Consider the following 26,266-nt stretch of genomic DNA (forward strand, 5'->3'; position numbering starts at 1 on the left):
CTGATGGTCCCAGTGGTGTTCCTGGACCAGGTGAGGCTGTCTGTAATTTGTCTGGAACTTTATGCTCCCCACTCTCTTGCCACTGATGTTGAGGGGTGTATGCTTTGGCTGCGCCCTCCTGAAGTCGACAACCATCTCCTTTGTTTTGTCGACATTTAATTCTAGATTATTTTTGCCGCACCAGTCCACTAGTTGTTTTACTTCCTCCCTGAACATTGATTCGTCATCTCCGCTGATGGGTCCCACCACTGTTGTGTCATCCGCGAATTTTATGATCTATTGTCCCTGAATCTGGCAGCAGTCATGTGTGAGCAATGTGAACAACAGCGAGCTGAGCACACAGCCTTCAGGGGAGCTGGTGCTCAGCGTGATCGAGCCTGAAGTGTTCTTGCCAACACGGACTGACTGCGGTCTCTCTGTCAGAAAGTCCAAGATCCAGTGACACAGGGTGGTGTTGAGGCCCAGCAACATTAGTTTCTCCACAAGTCTCTGTGGGATGATGGTGTTAAACGCTGAGCTGAAGTCAATGTATAGGATTCTGGCGTATGTGTTTTTGTTTTCCAGATGCGTGAGTACTGAGTGCAGCGTGGTAGAGATGGCATCCTCTGTAGAACGGTTGGGGCGATAGGCAAACTGGAGGGGGTCTAACGATGAGGGGAGGCTGGCAGTAATGTGGGGTTTCACCAGGCGTTCAAAACACTTCATTATTATTGGGGTCAGGGCGACAGGGCGGTAGTCATTTAGGCAGGCAACAACTGGTTTCTTCGCTATGGGGATTATTGTGGAAGTTTTGAGGCATGTGGGGACAATGGCTTGACTTAGGGAGATGCTTGACAAGAATAATCCATAGCTCTGTAACATGTACTCTTGATGTGGAAAAATGCACCAACCCGTTTCACTTGTGCAGCATCTAACAACACAACCATTCTTCCAAATATTTCCTCTTGGTGCCCAAGTATTTTATGGATGTCAATTCATTCTTCCTTAAATCTAAATGTTGCATTGCCCAGGCTAACAATATAGCATTGAAAATGCGCATTTTGTACTTGACGACTTTAATTTGTAATCATGACATTCAATTGTTTAAATTCTGTACAAATTGTGCAGACATTCATACATTTGGATAACTTTATTGAGGTGGCTTTGTTGCAATCTAAAAATCGCTTCAAATTACCTAGAAGACTTGTGGGGAATATTCACAATTTCTCTGGAAGTTTACCCGGATGTAATCCAAGTACTTTTCTTACATGGCAGTTGACTCGTTGCCTAATTTTTATCCTACAAGGTCATGAAAATAGTATTGTAATATCTGACTTGCATAGTTAACTTAAATGTGCATTTAGTAACGTAACAACATAGTAAACTGAGTAGCTATAATTTACTTTATTTAAGCATTCAATTTCATTGTCAAAAGTTGATTGAAATATTTGAACAGTTCCCAGAATTCCACAGTTCGAAGTAATCTTCTACTTTATTAATATCATGGGAACAAAACAGTGCAACATTATACCTTGTCTTGCCACGGTTTATAGGTTTTAATATAAATGCAGACCACCCTTACAAAATCTAAAATACCTGCATATTTATCTCACATAAATCAGCACATTGTGCCCGTTAATATGCAAAAGACACTCAGCAAACATTCTGCAGTAGTTGTAATATGTATTATGTTAGTTTGATCTTTAACCTAAGTCGCAATTGTGCTTTAAAATAAAAGCTCAAAAATCAAACATTTTACAAAATGTAACAGGCACCATTTGTTGCCTGATTACACTGGTATCTTATTAAGAGGCAAATGTAAACTATCTTACACTGGAATAGAATGAAGAGCTATAAAAAATTGTTTTATGCCACAAGTTTTGGAAAGGCCTCTACTTTAGAGAAATTTGATGTATTTAACACATCTCATGTTGATCCGATGTAACATCTGGTACTTAATCTTCCAAAGTATAATTAGGATTAACCACGAGGTAAGGATCCTGTTCCAAAACTTCATCGCCTTCTCCCTTCCGGCTTTTAAGACCAGTTTGTTTCAGTTCAATCAAGATATGATCCTATAAAAAAATTAAAACATAAGGTTCATAAAGCACATTAGTTTAAGATTTCGACACTTGCAGAACTGAGAGCCAGCTGTGGTAGATCTGTGGAATTCTCTGCTACAGAAGGCAGTGGAGGCCAATTCACTGGATGTTTTCAAGAGAGAGTTAAACATAGCTCTTAGGTCTAACAGAATCAAGGGATATAGGGAGAAAGCAGGAACTGATGTTGGATGATCAGCTGGCTCGAAGGGCTGAATTGCCTGTTCCTGCACCTATTTTTTATGTTTCTATGAATGCAAACCAGCTCAGTGGGAAGTAAAAGTGCCACTTCCTAAACAAATGTTCATGATGTGACTTTTCAATCTTACTTCATTGTAATGGGGTGAATCTTATTATTCACTGGCTACCACTCAGTAAAATGTTTAATATTTGAGTATTTCTGCACATCTAATTATGATCCTGGAAGTCTAAGACACATTGCACCATTTCTGTATTTATATTCTACCTATATCAGGTCAGACGGTTTGTAGGTTCAGATATCCTGCTGGCTTTAGTGGGGATTCTGAGATATGTTAAGAGCAAAGTATGCAGGATGATACTTTGATCTCAGGATGATCGCAGCCAGGGTCTAACAATAGGGTCAACATCTTCAGAGGCATTGTGCTTGAAGTATAATATATTTAATTATCTCCAGGAAATAAACAAAATCAACCTCCCAAACATATACTTCAAGATAGATAATAATGGACTTGCTGCATATTTCCATTTCTTTTGCTGCAGTCAAGCATAATTTACTCTGGATAATTTCCAATAAATGATTTAAATTGGTTTGCTTTAATGCCAAACCAAACTGGGGTTGGGGACTGGACTTTGTGCCCTTCCCTCATAATGGGAACCGTTGTGGGGGGATGTTTTTTATGTTCTAAAACTCTTATTAATGTTATGTCTGTTCTTTCTTTATGTGCTGCAAAATGGCAATAAGCATTTCACTACACCTAGTGTGTATGTGACTAATAAAATACCTTTGAGGCAATGATGCCAAATTCAAACAAGGTAGATAATTTTAAGTACCAAAGGAATGCCAGGTGGATGAGGGGTACAGGGACAGGCACAAGAATGGCATGCTTGCCATCCACTGCCCAACATATGTGCTTAAATTTCCATCTTTTCACTGCACATCTCGTATGCGTATGTGACGAATAAACTTGACTTGACATGTGTCAAAGCCCAGTGCCACTCTCTTCCAGTCATTTGGTGTACTGGGACAGTCCATCACATCATCTCCATTCACCCATTGAGACCTCTTTGTGTGCTTCCTCTTCACCCTTGCTCTTCCCCTTCTGCCTTTCTTAAAAAGCTGCAGAAGCAAAAGGGCTACTGCAAACAGCAGTAGTTATATTTTTACTACACCTTCCAAACTAGTTCCTTCCTTGCTTGCACGGTTCAGAATGATTTGCCAGAGACCATCCTTGAGTAAAACGTACATAGTCGAAGCCAGTCTTCAACATAGTCGAAGGAGGTCTTCTTCATAGTCGAGGGAGGTTTTCAACATAGTCATAAGGAGGTCGTACACATAGCCGTGGAAGGTCGTAGGCTACCGTGACCATGATTTAAAAAAAAAAAAAAATCGCTTAAGGTCGCCATGGAGGTCTCCTAAGTGGGACAGGCCCTTAACCAATCTGAAAGTGACATCATACTTACATAGTGAATAAGTCTGTAAATAACTTTCTCAATTAACCTCTTTTTGTTAATGAGCTGTTCTTCTGATTCAATTTCAGATTCAATTTCTTTCAAGTACCAATTAACAAGTTCACTCTTCTTTGGGGAAGCATCATCATCCTCTGAAAATTAAAAGTTAAATGTCAGTGAGATGGACAAGCACAATTGCTTTTGTTCCATGCCTACGTATAAGATAAACCAAGTCAAAGCATCAAAAGGCAAAAGCATCAAAATAAATGTTAAGGTCAAATGGATCATCTTTCCAAGGAACCCAAATATCTTCCTCTACTGTAACATGTCTTTATTATTTTAATCCATCCGAATGGTTACAGAGTTCAATCAGTAAGTAGCTGCTGTGCCATAAAGATTAGGACATATGGTAACAAGTATTGGAAATACATTTTTAAAATATATTTAAAAAGAAAACAAGGAAATAGTGCAACATACTGCATGATTTGATACTTTGAACGATAGTTTGTTAACTGTTATATAAACATGTGAGGTGAGCATTGAATGCAGTCCTAATCCTGGCGGATTCTTGTTACTTTGAATGTTTTAAGCCAGATCTTTTAGCTGAGCGAAGCAGCCATTGCATAGAGAGGTTTAGTATGAATGTATTTTGGTGCAGGCAATGTTTGAATTGTATATGGCATTGTAATTCTTTCCAGTATGCTTTTACTCAGAAACAGTATAATTTGTGCCTGAGGCTTAAATTTATGGGAAAGAAATCCGATAAAACCTTGATACCCACTCAACAGCGGACCTCATTTAGGACTTAAGCATGTGTTGAAAAGAACTGCGAATGCTGGTTTAAATCAAAGATAGACACAAAATGCTGGAGTAACTCAGCGGGTCAGGCAGCATCTCTGGAGAGAAGGAATGGGTGACGTTTCGGGTCAAGACCATTCTTCAGACCTAAGCATGCCGTGCTATTCAAAAGCCATGGAAGTAATAAGTTTGAAGATCATGTTCACCACTGACATCATCAAACCTCAAAGACAACACTACCTCTCATCTCCCCTACTGAAATGACAGGCAGAACTACCACTTCTTTCCGAGATATAAATTAGGAGCAATAGACCAGTGGTTACATTATGCATGATTTTAATTAACTCGGGACTAAAAAATATTTTATTAGTTCAGGCACGTGTTGATATTTTGATGGTGAAACACAAACAATTTCTACATTGTAACCTGCAGTAAAAACCTTAGTTTTATGTAAAACTTAATGTTTTATAGGAACACATTTTTGTAAATTGAGAATATCATCTGTAAAGAGCAATTTAAACATGTCTAGCCAAACTCCTGGTTTGATTTATATTATACAAGGCACAAAAAGTTACTTCAAAATTATACTGAAATGGCTCATCAGTTATTCAACGACTCCTCGCGGCAAATCAATTGCACATTTGTATTCAGTATCTTTCGCTTAGATAATACTGTTTATTAATGTTACCATTAAGCCAGGTCTCTACAAATTGGCCAATTATTCTAAATCCTATGCTGCTTCACCAATTCACTTTCTGATCCATCAATACACATACAATTATTAAATAGCCTCTTAAACTCTGTATAGTGTGTAATTTAAAAGTAACAAGAATCTATCACTAAAAACAATTCAATGCTCATCTTGCACATATATACATATAACAGGCTTAACATATTATCATTCAAAGCATCAAATTATGCAACCCATTACCATTTCACCTTAATTTGTTATGCTTTTCCCAATTTTAAAAAAAATAAAGAAATTCTAAATAGATTTGAAAACAGTCACTCTGAGGTCTTTCCTGCCTGATGAAATTACATGGTGTAGATTCTCCCTGAAGGCAAGTTAAGGTCCTTCAACATGGGTCTCTAAGAATCCACATTTTTAACATAATAGTTAAAAACATTACGATCAAGAAGTTTTCTAAAGCATCACTTTAGTTGCATTAAGTAATCTACCTAGGAACGATCTGCATTCTTACCTTCTTCTAATTTCCGGAGATGGATGATCAGAAGATTTGAAATCTTGCGATACTCTACAAAGGACAGCCGCAGTGCGGATTTTGTGATATCCTCCTTGATACTGTCTTCAGAATGAACACCATCGACACCATTTATCCCATTTGGAATATCTGAGTGACCTGTCAAAATTATAATTTATTAGATAGGCCAACTCATTTATCCCAGCAATTAACCTGGCAACTGACTCTTAATAAACATTTAATAAAACCTCCCTTCTTTTAAATTCCAAACCCTTCACGACAAAAGACAAAATGTTGTTTTGCCTTAACTACTTGTCAGATGTTCCAGCGAACTTTCTGTCATTCATGCACGAGAACAACTAGATCCTTCTGTACTTCACTCAATTGCACTCTCCTTTTGGAAAGTCCACATTTTTTCCCCCACTTACACATTAAGATCAAATGGTCCCAAACACTTGGATTTGAATACTAATGAACATAAAGGCATTAAAATCAAAATGTTAGCTCCCACGTAATTATGCATGGATTGAAAGAACATGCTTTAGAGATAAAAGCAGTAAATCTGATTTATTCAGGAGGCTGAAGGAGATTGACATTTTAAGTTAGGTACTATTCAAAAATGTAAAACCAACAAATTAAGTGACAAAAAAAATAATTACATTCATATTCAGACTAACAACTTTTATGACATTTATTCAATCCTACTATTATTAAAAATACCATTTATTCCTTCTTGGACTTCCTGTTCCATCTCTTCTACTCCCTCATCATCTTGGTCAAAATTTACATCTGGAGTCTCAACTCGAATAATCGATTTGTTCAACAGCCGGAAAGCTTCCTTAACATGCTTAGGCTGTACCTACAAAGCCACAAAAAATATACATCAATTCTGGCAAGTTTAAAGTTCAAGATATCACAGTATTTTGAGTATCTTCCTCCTTATTTGTTGGTGTGCTACTTGAGAATCCAGAATCTTGTTTTTTCCCTAAATATTTCTATATCTATATGCACATACTGAGGAATCAATTAATCATTGTAAAGATATGGTGTTCAGTCTCCAGCCCATTTGTATCAAGGATTTCTTGCTGTGCACTGTTCTAATAGGCTTTTGTTTACACAACTGCACCATGTGAATTAAAAAAAAATCACTTATTTTAAGTTTCAATGGAACTTATATAGAAAACATACAGTGCAAGAACAAACCCATAAGCCCAACCTGTCTGCACCAAACACAATGCCAATCTTAATTAATTCCACCTGCCTGCACCTGGTCTGTATTACCATTCCCTTCCTGTCGACTTGGAAATTAAAGAGGTTGTTGTCTTTTCTTAAAGAAAATAAACCCTTTTATTTGACTGTAATCACCTCATCACAGCAATGCATTCTAGCCATGGACTCAGAAAGTCGAATCATACTCTCCAGCTGACGCACTGTGATTCGCCACGCCGATTTGGTTACCCCAGATCCATCTCTCTGACGGAGTCGTCTGTACTGTTCCACTATGAAGTCTTCCGATTCCTTTGAGATCTACAGTGATACAGGACCTTGATGAGACCACATCAAAGCTCAAAGTACGTAGCTTTGATCTCCATATTTAAGTATATACATACAGAGAAAACATATCAATGCTCAGTAGACTCCTACAACACACGACTTTATGAAGAGAGATTGGGGGTGAGAGATTTGGGTAAAGTACATTAAGTAACTGACCTTAGGCTTGAACTGCCTTGCAAATAGCAGGTACCTCCTGATATCATCTAAAGAGTAGATTCGATCAACAGAATCCTGTATTCGAGAATGAAGGTCCACTATGCGCCTGGCAATGGCGTAATCAGTTACCTAGTTAGTAAAATTTTAAATCAGGCAAATTCCTTAATTTAAAACTTTTATAAAATGGAGAATAAAAATTGAGTCAACATGTATTCTTACCTCGTTACATTCATCAACTAGAATGAAGAACAAATCAAATCGAGACATGATTGGGGCTGTGAGGTTCACGTTTTGTTTGAGAGATTTTGAACGATCATACCGGCCACCCACTGGGTTTGCTGCAGCCAAAATAGAAGTCCTGGCATTCAATGTTGCCTATAACAAGAAATGTAATGGTATATTATGTTACATGATCAGGAATGTCACTACCTCAATTAAATAATATGCACAGACTTCATGCTGCCTAACTGTCTCCTTCACAGATTTCCCATTTCCATATTTAAAATGCAGCTATTCTACCAGTTGAAAATACAGAATATACTCCAGCAAAGAGGACTAAAATATAATCTTCTGCACATAAATGTTAACACCTTTTAAAATAATTATATTCTGTAATCTTGAATCCTTTGTTCAGTTCACTTTCCCAATAAAATGAAAATTTACATCAATAGTTTTCCCTGCATTCAATATTGGACACCCGAGGTCCTTCAAATTAAGTAGCTAGTCTAGATTGTTTCAGTACCGTTTCCCGAAAATAAACCAAAGGTTGGAAAGTACTTCAAGTATTTGCCTTAGATAAAAGCATTCGTCAATTTTAACAGATAAAAACGAATGAAACTAGTTAGAAGTTTCATATGCTTCCAACTTATCACCAAGCAATGGAAAACCATTGACAATTTATTTTTTGAGGATTGCAGTTCAGTATCAAATAAACAAGTTACTTTGACTCCAGCTTTTGTGATGGAAATGGTCTGCTGCTCCATGGCTTCGTGGATAGCCACTTGATCTCTTGTATCCATTTTATCAAACTCATCAATGCAGCAAACGCCCTAACAAAAATAAATAGATGGTTGAAATAGGTTTCCCTGATGAAGATCGTAATTTTGAATAAGCATAGTATAAAGAAAAAGAATGTCATATTCATGACTCAGAACAAGCTTAACTGGTACCAAGACTTGCAAAGTTCCATGGCATCCACCATTCAAACAGGTGACTTCTAACGTCAGATTCCCAGTACTGCAGCATTATACTCCAGATAATCATATGCAAATAAAAGACACAAAGTGCAGTGTAACTGAGCGGGTCAGGCAGCATCTTTGGAGAACATGGGTAGGCGACATTTCGAGTTGTGATCCAATTCTGCAGTTCCTCGTCACCATATATGGATGCTTGAGAACACACGTCAAGTTCAAGTGAGCTTATTGTCATGTGTCCCTGTATAGGACAATGAAATTCTTGCTTTGCTAAGCACACAGAAAATAGTAGGCATTTACTACAAAACAGATAAATGTGTCCATATACCATGATATAAATATATACACACATGAATAAATAAACTGGTAAAGTGCAAATAACAGAAAGTGGTTATTAATAATCAGTTTTGTCCGAGCCAGGTTTAATAGCCTGATGGCTGTGGGGAAGTAGCTATTCCTGAGCCTGGTTGTTGCAGTCTTCAGGCTCCTGTACCTTCTACCTGAAGGTAGCAGGGAGATGAGTGTGTGGCCAGGATGGTGTGGGTCTTTGATGATACTGCCAGCCTTTTTGAGGCAGCGACTACGATAAATCCCCTCGATGGAAGGAAGGTCAGAGCCGATGATGGACTGGGCAGTGTTTACTACTTTTTGTAGTCTTTTCCTCTCCAGGGCGCTCAAATTGCCGAACCAAGCCACGATGCAACCGGTCAGTATGCTCTCGACTGTGCACCTGTAGAAGTTAGAGAGAGTCTTCCTTGACAATCCGACTCTCCGTAATCTTCTCTTTAGTCAGGTTCAGAGACTTAGATATACACCAAGACTGCAAACATTTTTGAACTCAAATTCAAAATTCCATCAGGATCCTGAAACACTTAACTATTATTGCTGGAATACACTTCAAATAAAAATAAGAATAATGATCATACATTATCAGCAAGCATCAATGCTCCAGCTTCTATGACAAATTCATGGGATTCTTCATCTCTCACAACCGCAGCTGTCAGACCTGCAGCAGTGCTCGCCTTGCCACTTGTGTACACAGCCCGAGGGCTGAATTCTTCCACATGCCTATTTTATCAAGAAAAAACAGACTAGTTTAATTTTAATTTAGTTTAGGATACACATCCTACATAATAGAAGGCAATTTACAGAAGCCAATTAACCTACAAATCTGCAAGTTTGGAATGGGGAGGACACCGGAGCACCTGGAAAAAACCCATAGTCACAGGGAGAAAGTGCAAACTCCACACAGACAGCACAAAAGGTCAGGATTGAACCCGGGTCTCTGGTGCTGTGAAGCAGACGCTCTACTGCTGCGCCACTGGGCCAGCCAATGCAAGTATTTTTTAATTCTCAAATATTAAAACAAAAAGTTATATACCATACTTACTCAGCAAGATTTAACACAAATACTAATTCTTCCTATCCCCGTGGTTACATTGTTGCACCTGGTTAAGAGATCTTTCAATAAAATTTCATTTAAATCTGATGCCAATTTACATTGGCTGTGGGTAAAATGAACAGTATACTACAAAAACAAAACTGAAAGGGTGTTAATAGTAACTTTCTGTGCAGCACAATTACATTTCTTCCATTAAAATAGAATTGCAATCCAACCGGATTGTTTTACCCTTCATACCCATACATTTAATCAAATTACTTGAACTTAGTTATAAAAGACCCTATACAATTGGTGCTTGTACTATTGAGTGTTTCCTAGTAACAACTGAGTCACAGCTGAAACGATTTTAATTATACTTTAGTCACCAAAAATCTTAACTCTCCAGCACAACTCACTTAAGGAATTGGCTCTTGGCTGTGCTTGGATCACCAACAATGCAAACATTAATATCACCACGCAAAGAAGTGCGCTCCATGGTAGTCTTTGGAACTCCACCGAAAAGCATCAGCAAAACACCACGTTTCACTTCATCATTACCTAAAAAGGGCAAAAAAGTTACTTTTAAACATTGCACTAAAATAACGGGTAAATATACTAAAATAGACTAAGTGCGGACCCGTTGGGTCCCACCTCTCCCAACGCAATAGTCCACCACTCACCCATACACGAGGTGATGTTCAGTCAAAATGGGGATCCTGGCCCGGCAACCCTCCCCCAACGGTGCAGGCGCAGCTGTCAGGTTGTGACAAGAGTACAAATGGCGATCTTAAAATGGAGGCCCGCACTGCACGGGCGCGACTGCCGCGTTCAACTGCGCCTGCGTGGATAGCGGGGCCGGCAACTCTCCCCCAAATGCACAGGCGTGGCTGACGATCTTAAAATGGCTGTGGGCCTGGCAACCCCCAACTGCTCATGCGCGGATAGCAGGCCCGGCAACCCTCCCACAATTGCGCATGTGCGGAGCGCAGTTAACAGTAAAAATGAAATGTAAGTTTATTAAGGGAATAACTTGGGAATTACTTTGTCAAATGGGACGAAACTTGCTACTGCACATACCAGGCGAATGGTGAGTAAGGCGGGCCTAAAATTGTTGAGCTATCGTGTACTGTTTTGGCTGTATTTCGGGCATTTACAGGCATGCATAAAAAATGACGTTTTAGTCATATTTTCAAGGTTTATTTAGGGGAAATACTTTTGTCAAATCGAACAAAACATGCTACTGCACACCGCAGGCGAATGGTGAGTAAGGTGGGCCTAAAATTGTTGCGCTATCGTGTACAGTTTTGGCAGAATTTCGGGAACACACAAACAAATATATATACATACAAGATGAGAGTTTGTTATATACTAGACCAAGTGGGACCCTGTCACATGGGAGGCCTGGTCCCCCAACACAATATTCCACCACTCACTCATAGCTGACAACTGTGCAGGGGCTGCCCATTTCGCCTTATGCACCCTCCCTCATTGTTAAACTTTAAAAAAAATGCATTTGCACTTGCTAGCTAGCAGAACTCGGTGTACTGTGACTTTAAAAAAAATGAACTCGCACTTGCTAGGGCTAACAGGGCTGGGTGTACTTGGACAGCAACAATGTTGCGAGCAGGGCTACAATCCATTGTGACATCACAGCTGTAAGCACAGGGAAAAATCAGTTCTTTTTTTCCAAGTCTCTTCAGATTTTTGAACATTGATTAATAACTCGAGAAATAATGCATGAATTTTTCAGATGTGATTTTTGACTTCACGGGATAAATCTCTACCGGAATATGTATTTTTTTTTGCCGTTGCACGTTTTTTCGAGAAGATGTGATCGTACACGAACAAATAAATACACAAATACACACACACACACATACAAGATCAGAGTTTTATAATAAGGATAAATAGATTAAACAATTCAGCAGTTCAAAGAGATTAGATTCAACAAAAAATTGGTTGGGTGCAAATCAATATTAAGCCATTATCTATCAAAAACTAATACTGGTGACACTTTTTAAAATTCACCTGATCATTACTGACTGATGACCTGATATGCTTAATCTGGTTCAAGTTAATAGTGTATATTATAACTTTTAAAAAAATGTTCAAAATGTTGCTTACCATAAATGGTGGGGAAGAGGCTTGTACAGAGATTGTGATACAAGTTCTTATCCTGGCTCATTTCAAACACCTTCTCCCATTCTTGAACAGTCATCTGATTTTTAATACTTTCTGCAGTCTGTTCTTCTTCTCTCAATTCTTTACCACCAAACTTAAAAAAAAAAGTTTTATGGCATAAATCGAAAGGCTCTAATTAACAGAATAGCACAAGACTACATGTGGACCAATAAAGACCAAGTTTATTTGTTATATTTAGTTAATTAAAACAGTCGAGATTAACAAACCCAATTTAACTTGATCCCCTCCAAAAAAAAAAGGCGCTTTGTGTGCTAGTAGCAAATCAATTCTTGAAACTATTTCTGAAATTTTCTTTCATTGCATTTCCTCAACCAGGGCTCGAAATTACCGGTTGCCCGGTTGCCAATGACAACCCACATTCCCGCCGGGCAACCTAAAAGCCATGCCATTTTGCCCGACTTGGCAAGCACCTGGGACACCTAGTGTTTAATTCTGAGCGGGCCCCCTCTCTATCTTTCTCTCTCTCTCTCTCTCTCTGTCACTCTCCGCCTGCCACCCGTATCCGTGTCTGTGTCTTGGGTCTCCGCCCGCCCCTCGTCCGCCGGCACGGCCTACCGCCTTACACATGCGCACAACCATGAATTGCAACAAAGATCCTATAGCGAGGATCTTTGGCCAGCACATCGTCGGCCGTGGCTGTGCGCATGTGCCACCTTGCACATGCGCACTGCCACTGCAACTGGTCGGCATCGGCCACTTTCTCCCTCCCTTTGCATGGAAGGAGATCTGGCTGCCATTGCTGTCCACTCGCCGCGACCGCTAAAAACCCACGCAAAATTACTCGCTGGAGTAACTCTTGCTTCTTGATTTCCTGGTCCTCCAAAAATATTCGAAATGGAATTTAAACAGAATTTAAACCACCACCAAACTGAAAAATAACAGCCTATTGCATTTTATCTGTTTATTTATTGTGTATATACATATGGGCTATGGTATATAGACAGTGAACTTTTATCTCCTGTTCTGTATTATGTTTACATATTCTGTTGTGCTGCAGCAAGCAAGAATTTCATTGTCCTACCTGGGACACACGACAATAAAACTCTCTTGACTCTTGACTTGGACTTAATCAAAAACGGGTTCTTGGGGAAAAAAAGAGCTACCTTAAATTTAATTGCTTCTGGTTGGGTAACTATAGTAGGGTGAAGACTATTCCATGCTTTAATTGTGCGTCAGAATCCATGGAGCAGCCAGCATCTCTGGATAGAAGAAATTGGGTGACGTTTCGGGTAGAGACCCTTCTTTAGATTTCCTATGGTTTTAGAGTTTTAGGTTAATTTAAACATACAGCGGGAAACAGGCCCTTCGGCGCACGCCGACCACCGATCACCCGTACACTAGTTCTATCCCACATTAGCGACGCAAGTCAAGAATGTTTTATTCTCTCATGTCCCAATGAAATCCTTACTTGCAGCAGCATAATAGAACTCTGTAAACAATGTTATAAACGAGAAAACAAAACTGTATATTTATATATGAATATATAACTATACACACACACACACACAATTTCCCTCCTGGGATTAATAAAGTTCTATCGTATAGTATCGTGTGTGTAGGAAAGAACTGCAGATGCTGGCTTAAACTGAAGATAGACACAAAAAGCTGGAGTAACTCAACAGGTCAGACAGAATCTCTGGACAAAAGGAAAATATTACGTTTTGGGTTAGATCTGAAAAAGGTTCCACCTTTGGAATGTGGAAGGAAACAAGAGCACCCAGAGAAAACCCACGCGATCAAAGGGAAAAACGCCATACAGACAGCACCCATATTCAGGATCAATTCCGGGTATCTGGCAAGTTTAGGCAGCAACTTTATGGCCAATGTACTGTCCCATAGTCTTGAACTGAATTAAAACATACAGTAGCTGTAAAGGGCATCACTTAGAGATTTAAGACTGAAAACGGATAGTTTCTTTTTTTTTAGTAACCAAAGTTATCAACATATAATTTTTTGTGTGTTGGAAAATAAAATATAGTGGCACAGCTGGTGGACTTGCTGCCTCACACGCCAGAGATCTATGTTCGATTCTGTCGTCGGGCACTGTCTGTGTTGAATTTGCACATTCTCCCTGCAAGCATGTAGGTTTCCTCCCACATCCCAAAGATGCATTGTCTTTGTAGGTTAACTTGTCTCTGTAAAATTGCCCCTAACGTATAGGGAGTGGGTGAGGAAAGTGGGATAACAGAACCTGTGTGAATGGGGAGACAAAAATGCTGGAGAAACTCAGTGGGTGAGGCAGCATCTATGGACCCAAGGAAATAGGCGACGTTTTGGGTCGAGACCCTTCTTCAAACTGATGTGAGGGTGGAGGGGGTGGGAAGAAGAAAGGAAGAGGCGGAGACAGTGGGCTGAGGGAGTGCTGGGAAGTGGAGGAGAAAGCAGGAACTACCTGAAATTGGAGGTCAATTTTCATAGCTGGGGTGTAAACTGCCCAAGCAAACTACGAGGTGCTGCTCCTCCAATTTACGGTGGGCCTCACTCTGGCCATGGAGGAGGCCCAGGACAGAAAGTCGGATTCGGAACGGGAGGGGGAGTTGAAGTGCTGAGCCACCGGGAGATCAGGTTGGTTATTGCGAACCGAGCGGAGGTATTGGGCAAAGCGATCGCCAAGCCTTTGCTTGGTCTCACCGATGTAGAGCAGCTGACACCTAGAGCAGCAATGCAATAGATGAGGTTGGAGGAGGTGCATGTGAACCTCTTCCGCACCTGGAAAGACGGCTTGGGTCCTTGAATGGAGTCAAGTGGGGAGGTAAAGCGACAAGTGTAGCATTTCCTGCGGTTGCAAGGGAAAGTGCCAGGAGAAGGGGTGATTTGGGTGGGAAGGGACAAAATGACCAGGGAGTTACGGAAGGAGCGGTCTCTGCGGAAAGCCGACAGGGGAGGAGATGGGAAGATGTGGCCAGTGGTGGGATCCCGTTGGTAGACAAAGCTGGAGAAAATCAGCGGGTGAGGCAGCATCTATGGAGCGAAGGAATAGGCGACGTTTCGGGTTGAGACCCTTCTTCAGACTGATGTGGGGGGGGGGGTCGGTAAAAAGAAAGGAAGAGCCGGAGACATTAGGCTGTGGGAGAGCTGGGAATGGGAGGGGAAGGAGGGAGAAAGCAAGGACTAACTGAAATTAGAGAAGCCAATGTTCATACCACTGGGGTGTAAACTACCCAAGCAAAATATGAGGTGCTTTTCCTCCAATTTGCGGTGGGCCTCACTCTGGCCATGGAGGAGGCCCAGGACAGAAAGATCGGATTCGGAATGGGAGGGGGAGTTGAAGTGCTGAGCCACCGGGAGGTCAGGTTGGTTATTGTGTCGGTGTTGTGCGATGCGATCGCCAAGCCTGCACTTGGTCTCACTGAGGTTGATCATTCGCTGAATATTCCAACCACATTTTTGTTTGGAAGTGGAAAGAAATAATAGAAATTGCATTCATTGCATCGTGTAAAAGGAGATGAGATACTGTATTGCAATTTTGCTGCATGTCATTGTGGTATATATCATGGCTTGATTGGTGAATATGTTTAGTTTGTGACTTTATTTGAAGTAGAAATAATACGTGAATGCTTCATTGACCATAATTCTGACTGGTGACTACGCACTTCGTCCAAGCACATTATCGAACGTGTCATGCAAGCCGTCTTAAATGACCACCTAAACTGCCATTTGGCAACCTAAAAAGCTGCCTAGGCTGCCCGGCTGGCAACAGGGAAAAAAAGTTAAGCGAGAGCCCTGTCAACATAACCCCAAAAAGCACAAACTAACTTTAAAGCATTAATTTTGATTAAGGCAGTTAAGAGTTCAGGTCTGACGGCAACCTTAAACTTAACATCGAAGAAGCAAGAAACAAACATCAATTTAATACCTCAACTTGGGCAATTGAAATTAACACTTCCAGCCATTACCATGTTCCATTTGCCACTAGAATTCTGGAATCCCGAAATGTTATGAAGATGCAAATCACCCCCTCCCCAAAATTCCTTGCCCACTATGTAGAAATATAACATTATTTATCAATAGTGCTAAAGACAGTAAAACTTTGATTTAATATGATTAGGTACATTGATAATCAGGACTGTCCTGTTCTTACAAATAGCTTGAACAATTTCATTTAAACAAGTATACATACCCGTGGATTTGTTTGTGCCAGAGAACATGCCAGGAAAGCCAGTTTGTAAGACAGGTCACGTACACCTAAAGCACGAAGACCTCTAACTCCTTCAGTTTCATACCCAGCAGCACTGCTGACTCGAGAGCCTGTTTCAGCACGGACACCTAAAGAAACAAAGCTGTTAGGGGACTCTGAAAAAATACATAGTTGCACAATACGTCTCTCGGACCACTGCTGCAATACATAATTTTCATTCAACTGCCTATAAGCATCAATGGAGATTGGCGACTGAACTTCACATACAGTGCCCTCCATAATGTTTGGGACAAGGACCCATCATTTATTTAATTGTCTCTGTACCCCACAATTTGAGATTTGTAATAGAAAAAATCACATGGTTAAAGTGCACATTGCCAGATTTTAATAAAGTCCATTTTTACACATTTTGGTTTCACCATGTAGAAATTACAGCATGTTTGGGACACAGCAATGTCATGTAAATGAAAGTAGTCATGTTCTGCCTCACCTGTAAGGACTGTCGGATCCTTGAACGGAGTCGAGGGAGGAGGTATGGGGACCCGTGTTGCATCTCCTGCGGTTGCAGGGGAAAGTACCCAGGGAATGGGGTGGTTTGGGTGGGAAGCGATGTGTTACCAGGGAGTCACGGAGGGAATAGTCTCTGCGGAAAGCAGTGGAGGTGGGAAGATGTGGCTAGTGGTGGGATCCCCTTGGAGGCGACGAAAATGTCTGAGGATAAAGTGCTGGAATGTCCTTGACAGAGAGGCAGCAGCGCCCCATGTCATTCCTGAACTTCCACCTATCTGACCAGCAACATGTAGTTCAGCCCTTAACTGTTTTTTCTACCTTTGGTACAATTTTGGATCAAATTATACTGAATCCCATTGCTCTATTAATGATGTAAGAGCAGTGAAGCAATTCTTTGATATTCAGATATTTAAAAATTAAAAATATTGAGGAAATACATTTATTGAAAACTATATCAATAAACTAAAGCAAAATTACAAAAAACTTTCTATAAATTGTGAATCCCGACTGAAATGAACAGCAGAGAAGGAACATTCTCTGATCCAACAAAGTCTAATTTGAGCTTGGATCGAGACAGCAATTTGCCATGTAATGCTATCCTGTATAATACGGGTAAACTAGCAAATTGGGGCTGATTCCAAGCCAAAAGCATGTGCAGTAGCACCTGTCACTTAGAACATCCAGGATCGCCAAGTCTTTGTCATTCCAGGACTTGGTTCCAAACAAATATTTTCTGTTCATAGAATTTACTCATCAAATTCTACTACATTTCATGAATCTACAAATCCTATTAAGGTATTGAAAAACTGGTACAAGGCATTTAGTCTCAATCGGCTTCCAATTTATTGAATACCTGGTGTAGTCAGCTGAGATACATCAGGAACCACAATAAGCATCCCTGTGAAGTCACATCTGTCACCAGCTTGTGCAGATTCCACGGTCTCTGCACGCAAGATAACCTCCACACTACGTGGTATGCAACCACGGGGTAATTCAGCCTGCGTTTCTTGAATACGAACCTACAAAGGCACGACAAATTAAAAAAACGATAAACAAGCAAACAACTGTTTCACGTTATCATTATATCACAGCATTTACAGAAAGATTAACAAGTTATATATTGCAGCAACAACCACCCACAAAATTTGTATTATCTAGTTTGAAATTTGTAAAAAAATGTACTATGTTTAGAAAATGCAGTATATCTATTAAATCAACAATTTTGTTCCATAAATTATACTGTTCCACAAATTATCTTTCACATATTTGTACTAACCTTAAATTTTTTAATAATTATTTATATTTACCCTAAATGCTTAAAAAACAAAATAAATACTTTAATTGCAAACGTGTAGAATAAAAGACTGGTGCTGAAACTGAGCTATTAATAATCTTGAGACACACCAATACATTACCAGGTAATAAATTACTTTTAAGTTTTATTATTTTAGTAATAAAGGCAGTTCTAAGAATATGTTATTTGCAATATAAACATATAAAGAATTAAATATATTTTGAGCACTAAATTATAATGTAAAAAACTAGAATATTCCAACATTACTAAAACAAGAATATCAAAGGCTTATGACCATGCAAATACTTAAAAGTAGGGATATTAACTAACAAAGATAAACTAATGGGTATATTTATAGTTTTTAATTTCTGTCATAAAACAAAGCAGTTAATATGAAAGAAACGAGTTTTAAGTTCAAATATACCAGGAACTGGTTTCTCCATCTTTAGCAGAATAAAGCTTAAAATGCCAATTAGTAAATTAGTTACACCAAGAATAACTCGCCCTTTTCCTCTTTTGCTATTGCAAGTTGCTGTAAAGTATGGTCCTGATCTTGTCATCTTTGCAACTTTTATTGTCCCACGTGTGTAGGGTAGAACTAGTGTATGTGTGCTGGTCGGTGCGATTTCGCTGGGCCAACGGACCTGTTTCCACCCTGTGTCTCTCTACTAAGCGTGTTTCAGTACTGTGACAGTGCAATGAGGAATGAATTTACAAAATCAAAGAATTTGAAAATTACAGCAGCTATTTGATTTGCAGAGCCCTTGCTCATAAAAATATTTCAGCTAATCTCACTTTCAATTTAGAATGATCAAGTCCACAAATAGATTTGGCCTTCTCCAAAGGCAAATTGTGACTAACTTAGTAGACTTTTGATGAATTAAGAAGAGATCAATGATGGGAAATTGCTTGATGTGGTACAAGCATTCGAAAAATATATATTCAAAATATTTGCCACCTAAAGCTCTGTCCTGAAAACTGAATCCAATGGAATTAAACTGATGGGTGCAGCATCAATAGACATTTGATAAGCTAAGAGGAAAGAGCAGTATTAGTGAAGTAGTAAAGAATATTTTATGGGGTTCCACACTGTAAACATTCACCGAGTCCTCAGCCACTATGCTCTCCACAAACATTCAAACCATCACGTTCTTGCCCAAACTTATATTGTTAAAATTGTTTTAAATAACCAACACAATTTCATCTTTTTCCTCCTGTTTTAGTAATCAGAATTCCTTCCAGAGATCAAGTCCCAAGCATTACACAACAGATGGAAAATTTTAATTCCAGCATAATCTCACCTTTTGAAAATCAACAAATCGTGACTTATTGGTATCCAACATAAATCTCCTCCTGTTGGCACACACTGGATTTCTGCAGATATTAGGCTGTGTGTACTTGAACTGTTGCTCGACATCCTTAACCAATGTCTGACAATCGAGGCACATGAACGTTCCACTGACCAATTCTGGGTGAACAGGATGGGTCCGGACAACTTGGCCACTGATGCGCAGCAGGGTTCCAATCCTGGCTGATGTCAATTCTCGTATTCTAGACACCAGAACAGTTAGACGTTTTAACATTTCTTTAATTTTCTAAACAAATATCTACAATGCAATATGATGACCTCTAATGCAATATGATGACCATGAACTAGGATCACATTTGATTACTGTAAAACTCAGATAATTCAGCACACTTGAAATGTAAGTAGTCTAGAACTGGGAGAATTTCCTTACTTTTGGATGTAAATCCCATAAATATACCGCTGCGGTTGAATTAATCTTTTTTATGAGATTATGCAGTAGTATAATCTCATTAAAAAAAGCTTGGATTGTTTTCTCTAGGACACCGGAGGTTGCAGGAAGACCCGATAGAAGTATAAAATACCAGACCTGAAAGAAGTATGCCATGAGAGGCGTAAATAGGGTGGTCAGAATCTTTTGCCCAGGAAATAGCAATGCGACAAAATTTTGAGATTTCTGCAATTTATCCCATCAGATAAAGCATAAAAAGAAGTTTAATTTGACACCTAATTCCCTTTCATATCTTCAGTATTAAAAAAGTTATGGCCATTTTCATACTCTGAAATTAGCATCTTGTTCCCTATTGCTTTTCCATTGACTTAACTCAAAAGCTGTGATCGAGAACAGTCAAAAGCCCATAACTTTCTTAAAAATTAAGAGAACTGAATATAATTTTCAGTTATTATAGATTGAAGCATTCTGAAACAAATATGAAACAATCTTACTTGGATGACCTGAAACTAAAGCATATAATTAGTTAGTTACCTAATTGTAGCTAATTACAACATTCAATTACTAGATCTAAACATCTATCCATTTCTTAAGAAAAGGTTAACATTTTTAAATAGCCTGTGTCCAAATAACATTCACACAAGAATTCACAATATAACATGATTTTAAAATCTCATTGTCATGAATTTATAGGCTAAATGGAAGGAATTTAATGTTTATTTCCCATAAATTAATGGGCATTTTAATCATCTTGTGAGTGGGTTTTTGTGGAACACGATCGATTGGAACGTTGCGGTTGCAGTGAATTTGAACCCCATATCGGCAAGAAAAACACTGCCGGTTCGTATGGGGCCAAAATCATATTCTCGCCAATGAAATTTGGATTAAAGTCATCCTAAGAAGCAAGTTTATATGTAAAATAAATGACTCGCCTTATGTTTTGTCCCCTACGTGAGATCCGTCCCGTTGTAGGCATTGACGGCGTTAGAAGTATCTTTTTATTTTACTCCAGGGATTAAATTGTCCCGCGATTTAAATAAAAAAACTTCCGAGAATGGAAGTCGGAACGATTTTTCTGCAGCAGCTGAACAGCCTGAGAAAGTTCGACTCTGACAGGCAGGAGAAAAATGCATTTTAATCCTGCCCCTCCCCTTCAAAGGCGCAAAAGTCGCGCACACGGCCAGTGGCAGAACTGCAGCGCCGCTGAAGGTAAGTATTGTAACATCGCTACAGGAAATCTCTTTACTAGGAGGAACAGCTTTAAAATGTGAGGGGCAAAGTTTATAAAAGAGATGTGTGTAGCAAGTTTTTTTTTAAACAGAGGACCTGGAACACACTGCTGCGGATGGTGGTTGAAGCAGATACATTAGTGGCATTTAAAGGCATATGGATAGGCAGGGAATAAAAGGATATGGGTTTTGTGCAGGTAGGTAAGCGATGGTTTTGGCATCATGTTTGGCATAGCCATTGTGGGCTGAGAGGCCTGTTCTTGGGCTCTAGTGTTCAATAATAAATAAGTGGACTGTATGAATTTGAACAGAGTACAGGAACAGACAAGTTTGAAGATGCAGTCAGTAGTGATTATCAAAACAGTAATAGGCAGAAACATTATTGGTGAAACTAAGCAGCACTTCGGTGCACTTGGATTTCTTATTAGAAAGTGGACATGATTCACTTTATAAACTGTATTGATCTTGTGATACTGAGCAGTCTTTAAATTTGAATCCATGAGCTATCAATCTTCAAATCTTTGCTCACGCTTCTAATTTACAATTCAAACTGAATTATAGCCACCACAGGTAAGATTGGTAAATTTTAATGGGCCACTTTTAGATAATAGTTTAAAACAATAAATACAAATGCCATCTTAAACGATGTTTAATCTTACAATTCGAATATCGGAAGGTAACCCTGAACTAAACTTGTTTCAGAAGAATTTACTCAATTACGGGCTAATAATGGGAAAAAAGCTCATACTTCAATTCTGGAAAAATGCGCCTACACCAACAATAAAAATGTGGATATCAAATATGTTTGAAACACTACATCTGGAAGAGATGAGATTCCTCTTAGCAGGCAAAGCAGACCACTTCCAAAAGACGTGGTCTACGTTTTTGGAACTATTACAAGCATAAGGTGCAATAGTAATTTTAAAATAAATAAATAAATAAAAGGTGACACGATCTGGCAACGGGAGGTAAAAAAACCCCCAAAACAACAAAAACAGACTTGGTTGGTAGTCCCCTTTCTGCGGAGTTTAATGTTATAATAGAGCGATTGTTTCTCCTTTCTTTTTCCTTCTTTTCTAGGGTCTACTTTCTTTCTTTACTTCCTTCTCTAACTTCTTTTCTAAGGGGCTTTCTTTTCTCAACACTCTCCTGCACCTTCACGACTCTTGCGCACTTTCTTACTTTCTTTACTTCTATCTTTTTCTTAAAGCTCAAAAAATGTATTAAGACATATGTGTTGTGTAGTATTGTAACTTACCGTACTTCTAATAAAAAAAAAAATAATAATCTTACAATTCCATTTATTTCTTACTTGTGTCTGGCTGGCAAATCCTGAATTGCCACGTAAAACTCTTTGTTTTGTGGAATGTTTCCATGGTCTCGAGCAAAATTTCGAACAGCACGGCATAAATGTGGGTAAACTCTGAAAAAGAAAACAAGAGATTGGTAACAGAGCCTGTGCTGTTGGTATTAGTGTTAGAGATGTTTGTTTTGAATAAACCTTAAAAATCATTTTGAAAATTGGAATTCAGTCTTCCATGACTTAACCCACGTGAAGGACCCACCATGACCCAGCTGGTCAACCGGAGTTTCATACTTCTATGAAGCAACCGAGTTAACATAATTTCTAAGCAATTTACAGTACTGAACAAAATGCAACGTGAGAAACAGTATCTATAATATATACTGTATAGATTTCAGTATAGATTAACTGTTCTCACCTATAAAATTCCTCCTGAATGGTTGTGGCCAGCTGTTGGTTATATAGCTCCAGATCTACAAAGCTTACAGCAAGCGTATTCCTTTCAGGGCGGATCAGCTCCTCTGCATCATGTAAATATTTAACTTCTCCATCACTATTTTGGAATCTGTAAGAAAGATTAGTTTATTTTAAAATCAAAATTACAAATTCCTAAAGTGTGGTCTGTTGATGGATTAAGGGGAGTTTTATTGCTGCAGGTGAATGAAGACATTAACTCTAGGCAAGTCATCAATTCCATCACAAGTCTTGTACCATTTCAGACGATAAAAATTACATGGAATAATTTAACAATTTGGTACAGCAACCCACCATGATCAACTGTCCCAGAATAAATTAATAGAATTATTGAGTCAACATAACATCTACACAAATCAAACCCACAAACAGATAAAACACATTTATACTCACAGAAGTTCAGTTTGCCAGATGTCATCATAATCCACAAGTTCACCCTAGCCACTGCCAGAAAAGACCCACTAGATATGGTACAGTAGGATTTGGGTCAGAGGAAGTGGCTCTGAATATCTATGTTTCCTCCAGGATCCATCAGCATCAGGCCAAATACAATAGATATCAACTCTGTGGATAGTGCTCTTCCATGAATAACGGCAGACCATTCCCTCTGCAACTCCCTGGTTAACTCATCCCTTCCCACCCAAACCAGGTGATGTACAGGAGATGCAACACCTTTCCCTCAACTCCGTCCAGGTTAGGCAGAAGTTCACTTGCACCTCCTCCAACCTCATCTACTCTATCCATTGTTCAAGGTGTGGATTCTTATACACCATCAAGACCAAACGTACACTGGGCAATTGTTTCGCTGAACAACTTTGCAGTCCGCCTGGGGCCTACCCAATCTCCTGGTTGCCAAATACTTTAACTCCCCTTCCTATTCCCCCACTGACCTTTCTGTTCTGGGCCTCCTCCATTGCCAATGAAGCCAAAAGCAAATTGAAGGAACAACATCTCATATTTTGCTTGGGCAGCTTACACCCCAACAGTATGTGAATATTGATTTCTTTAACTTCAAGTAACCCGTGCATCCCCCCCCTCTCTCCGTCCCTCCCCCACCCAAGTCACCGTACTAGCTTCAGTCGTCCTGTTAAGTCTCATTCTAACTCATTTTCACCTCGCCCACAGCTAACAATGGCCGGTCTCCCTTATTATTGTTATTTTTTTGCATATCTTTCATTCATTTGTTCTATACTGTCTATATCTCGTTTCCTTTCCCCTGACTCTCAGCTGAAGAAAGGTAACAACCTGAAATGTCACCTATTCCTTTTCTCCAGAGATGCTGGCTGACCAGCTGAGCCACTCCAGCTTTTTGTGTCTATCTTCGGTTTAAACCGGCATCTGCAGTTCCTTTCTACACTATACCTTTTATGTGATGTCTTATCCAATGCCACTGTGAAGCTATTTACTGGTTCCGCTTTTCTGCAACTTCAAACATGATTTGCCTTTCATAAAAATCACATTTCCTAGATTGTCAGTCTCTAAATATCTTAGAGAATGTTTCCTTTAAAATGGATTGCAGCATTTTCTGATGAATTATGTTATTGCCATCAGGTTCATAATTCCTATGTTAGTATATTTTGGATTACAAGGCCTCTCAAGAGACAAGATTGTTCAACTGTCAAATTACCTCTAACAGAACAATTAAATTCTTACTTACAACACCATGACATTCCCGAAAATACACGATGCAAATAGTTAACATAATAAACAATATAATCAAATAAATTAACCTCAATATTAGTACAAAAAGTCTGAAGTCTCTATTGCAGCAACTCAGTCTGTCTTGGACCCTGTCATTAGACTTCCTGTTGTTTTCACTCCCTTCCTTGCAACTGAAAATGTGGAGACACTGGATTCCAGATGCTGAAATCTTGAGCAAAACACAAAATGCTGGAGGAACTCAACAGGTCAGGCAGGATCTTGTTTTCAGGAATGGAATTGACAAGACAACATTTCGGATCAGAACTCTTCTTCACACTGATGGGTTTTCTACCCGATCCGCTGAGGCCTTCAGCAACTTGTTCTTAACTTAAATGTGCTTGCATTTTAACTGTATTCTCTGACGAAAAGTCATAACATCCGATACGTTAACCAGGTTTCTCTTTTCCTATATGTTGCGGTCCGAGTATTTCCAGCATTTCCTATTTACACTCCATCACCAACTCAATTGTGAGAATGAAGGATGGACCGTGTTGATGGACAACAAACGCTGGTTGATCCACACATGTTCACAAAATCAGAACATCTCAACTGTCGCCATTGCAGAGGTTGGATTAGAAAGTTTTAACAACTTAATTTGTTTTGGGCTCCACACTAATAGGCAGTAAACGGGCCCTCCACTCGGGAGGGGAGTCCACCTACACCCACCATCCTCTGAACTTCGGTGGAAGCGCCGGCAAATAACCACCGGGCCCTGGATACTAGGGGGGCCGCGGTACGAGTGAGTCCCCCAGCGACCGAGAGCCGGGCCGGAGAGTAACGCTACGAGCCCCGAGCCCCGGGTCCCCCCCCCCCCCAACAACCAACCAACCAATACTCACTCCTCTAGGAAATCCTGGAAGAGCTTCTGGCATTTCTCGGCGAGCTCGTCCTTGAGCTGTTGCCCGGCGGCTCCGGCCGCTGCCGCCTCCCCCACGTCCATCGCGCCGCCACCCGCACAAGTTTAGTCCGTCCGTCCGTCCGTCCGTCCGCTCGATCACTCGCTCGCGCCGCCGGAGTTTCGCGCCACTGCCCGACACGTGTTCATTTCCCGCCAGCAGGCGCCCAATCCCCGTGCCCCCGGCTGTATCATGTGACCCCCCCATCGACAGCAGGCGAGGAACACAGCGCCATCTGGTGTTCACCTGCTGGAAAGCACCAAACCCACGAGCAATATAATAACCTTTCAAAGGTCTTTTATTGTCACGTGTAAATTAAGGTACAGTGACATGGGAATTACCATACAGCCGTACGAAAAAAAGACACACAACTACATAAAAGTTAACATAAACATCCATCACAGTGGATTCCCCACACTCCTCACTGTAATGGAAGTCAAAAAAGTTCGATCTTCCTCTTTATTCTCCTGCGGTCGGGGCGGTCGAAGCTCCCGCAGCCGGCAGTCGTAGCACCCGCGTCGGGGCGGTCGAAGCTCCCGCAGCCGGCAGTCGTAGCATCCGCGTCGGGGCGGTCGAAGCTCCTGCACCGCAAGCATCGAATTGTTAAAGTCGTAAGCACCCACGATTAGAGCTCTGAGGTCGAGCCCTGGCAAAGGGATCGCGAGTTCCACGATGGTAAGTCCGCAGGCTCCCGCGGTGGAGCTCTTAAAGTCGGTCTCCAGCAAAGGCCGCAAACTCCTCGATGTTAGG

The 26,266-nt window shown here is 40.0% G+C and overlaps 1 protein-coding gene across 1 annotated transcript; it reads right to left on the reverse strand.

Annotated features, from left to right (window-relative positions):
• Positions 1 to 1,364: 1,364 nt before the first annotated feature.
• On the reverse strand, positions 1,365 to 25,703 carry mcm6 (minichromosome maintenance complex component 6). Its single transcript, XM_033024682.1, has 18 exons — positions 25,618 to 25,703; positions 25,460 to 25,585; positions 22,864 to 23,010; positions 22,455 to 22,565; positions 19,458 to 19,707; positions 17,716 to 17,881; positions 16,335 to 16,480; positions 12,137 to 12,287; positions 10,429 to 10,570; positions 9,558 to 9,699; positions 8,380 to 8,487; positions 7,658 to 7,813; positions 7,439 to 7,567; positions 7,094 to 7,255; positions 6,449 to 6,587; positions 5,729 to 5,887; positions 3,741 to 3,880; positions 1,365 to 2,054 (listed from the first exon to the last, which is right to left on the reverse strand). The coding sequence occupies exons 2-18, from the start codon at positions 25,558 to 25,560 to the stop codon at positions 1,935 to 1,937; spliced, it is 2,469 nt and encodes an 822-aa protein (XP_032880573.1). The 5' UTR covers positions 25,561 to 25,585; positions 25,618 to 25,703; the 3' UTR covers positions 1,365 to 1,934.
• Between the last annotated feature and the right edge of the window lie 563 nt (positions 25,704 to 26,266).

Source organism: Amblyraja radiata, chromosome 7 (genome assembly GCF_010909765.2).
Source record: "Amblyraja radiata isolate CabotCenter1 chromosome 7, sAmbRad1.1.pri, whole genome shotgun sequence".
Taxonomy (NCBI): Eukaryota; Metazoa; Chordata; class Chondrichthyes; order Rajiformes; family Rajidae; genus Amblyraja; species Amblyraja radiata.

Excerpts from the sequence above, each read along its gene's own strand:
- mcm6 (XM_033024682.1), bottom strand. The coding sequence starts at position 25,560 with ATGGACGTGGGGGAGGCGGCAGCGGCCGGAGCCGCCGGGCAACAGCTC. Across the intron at positions 23,011-25,459 it reads TTCCAGGATTTCCTAGAGGA|ATTCCAAAATAGTGATGGAG; the intron begins GTGAGTATTGGT and ends TCTTTCTTACAG. Across the intron at positions 7,814-8,379 it reads TCACAAAAGCTGGAGTCAAA|GCAACATTGAATGCCAGGAC; the intron begins GTAACTTGTTTA and ends TTCTTGTTATAG.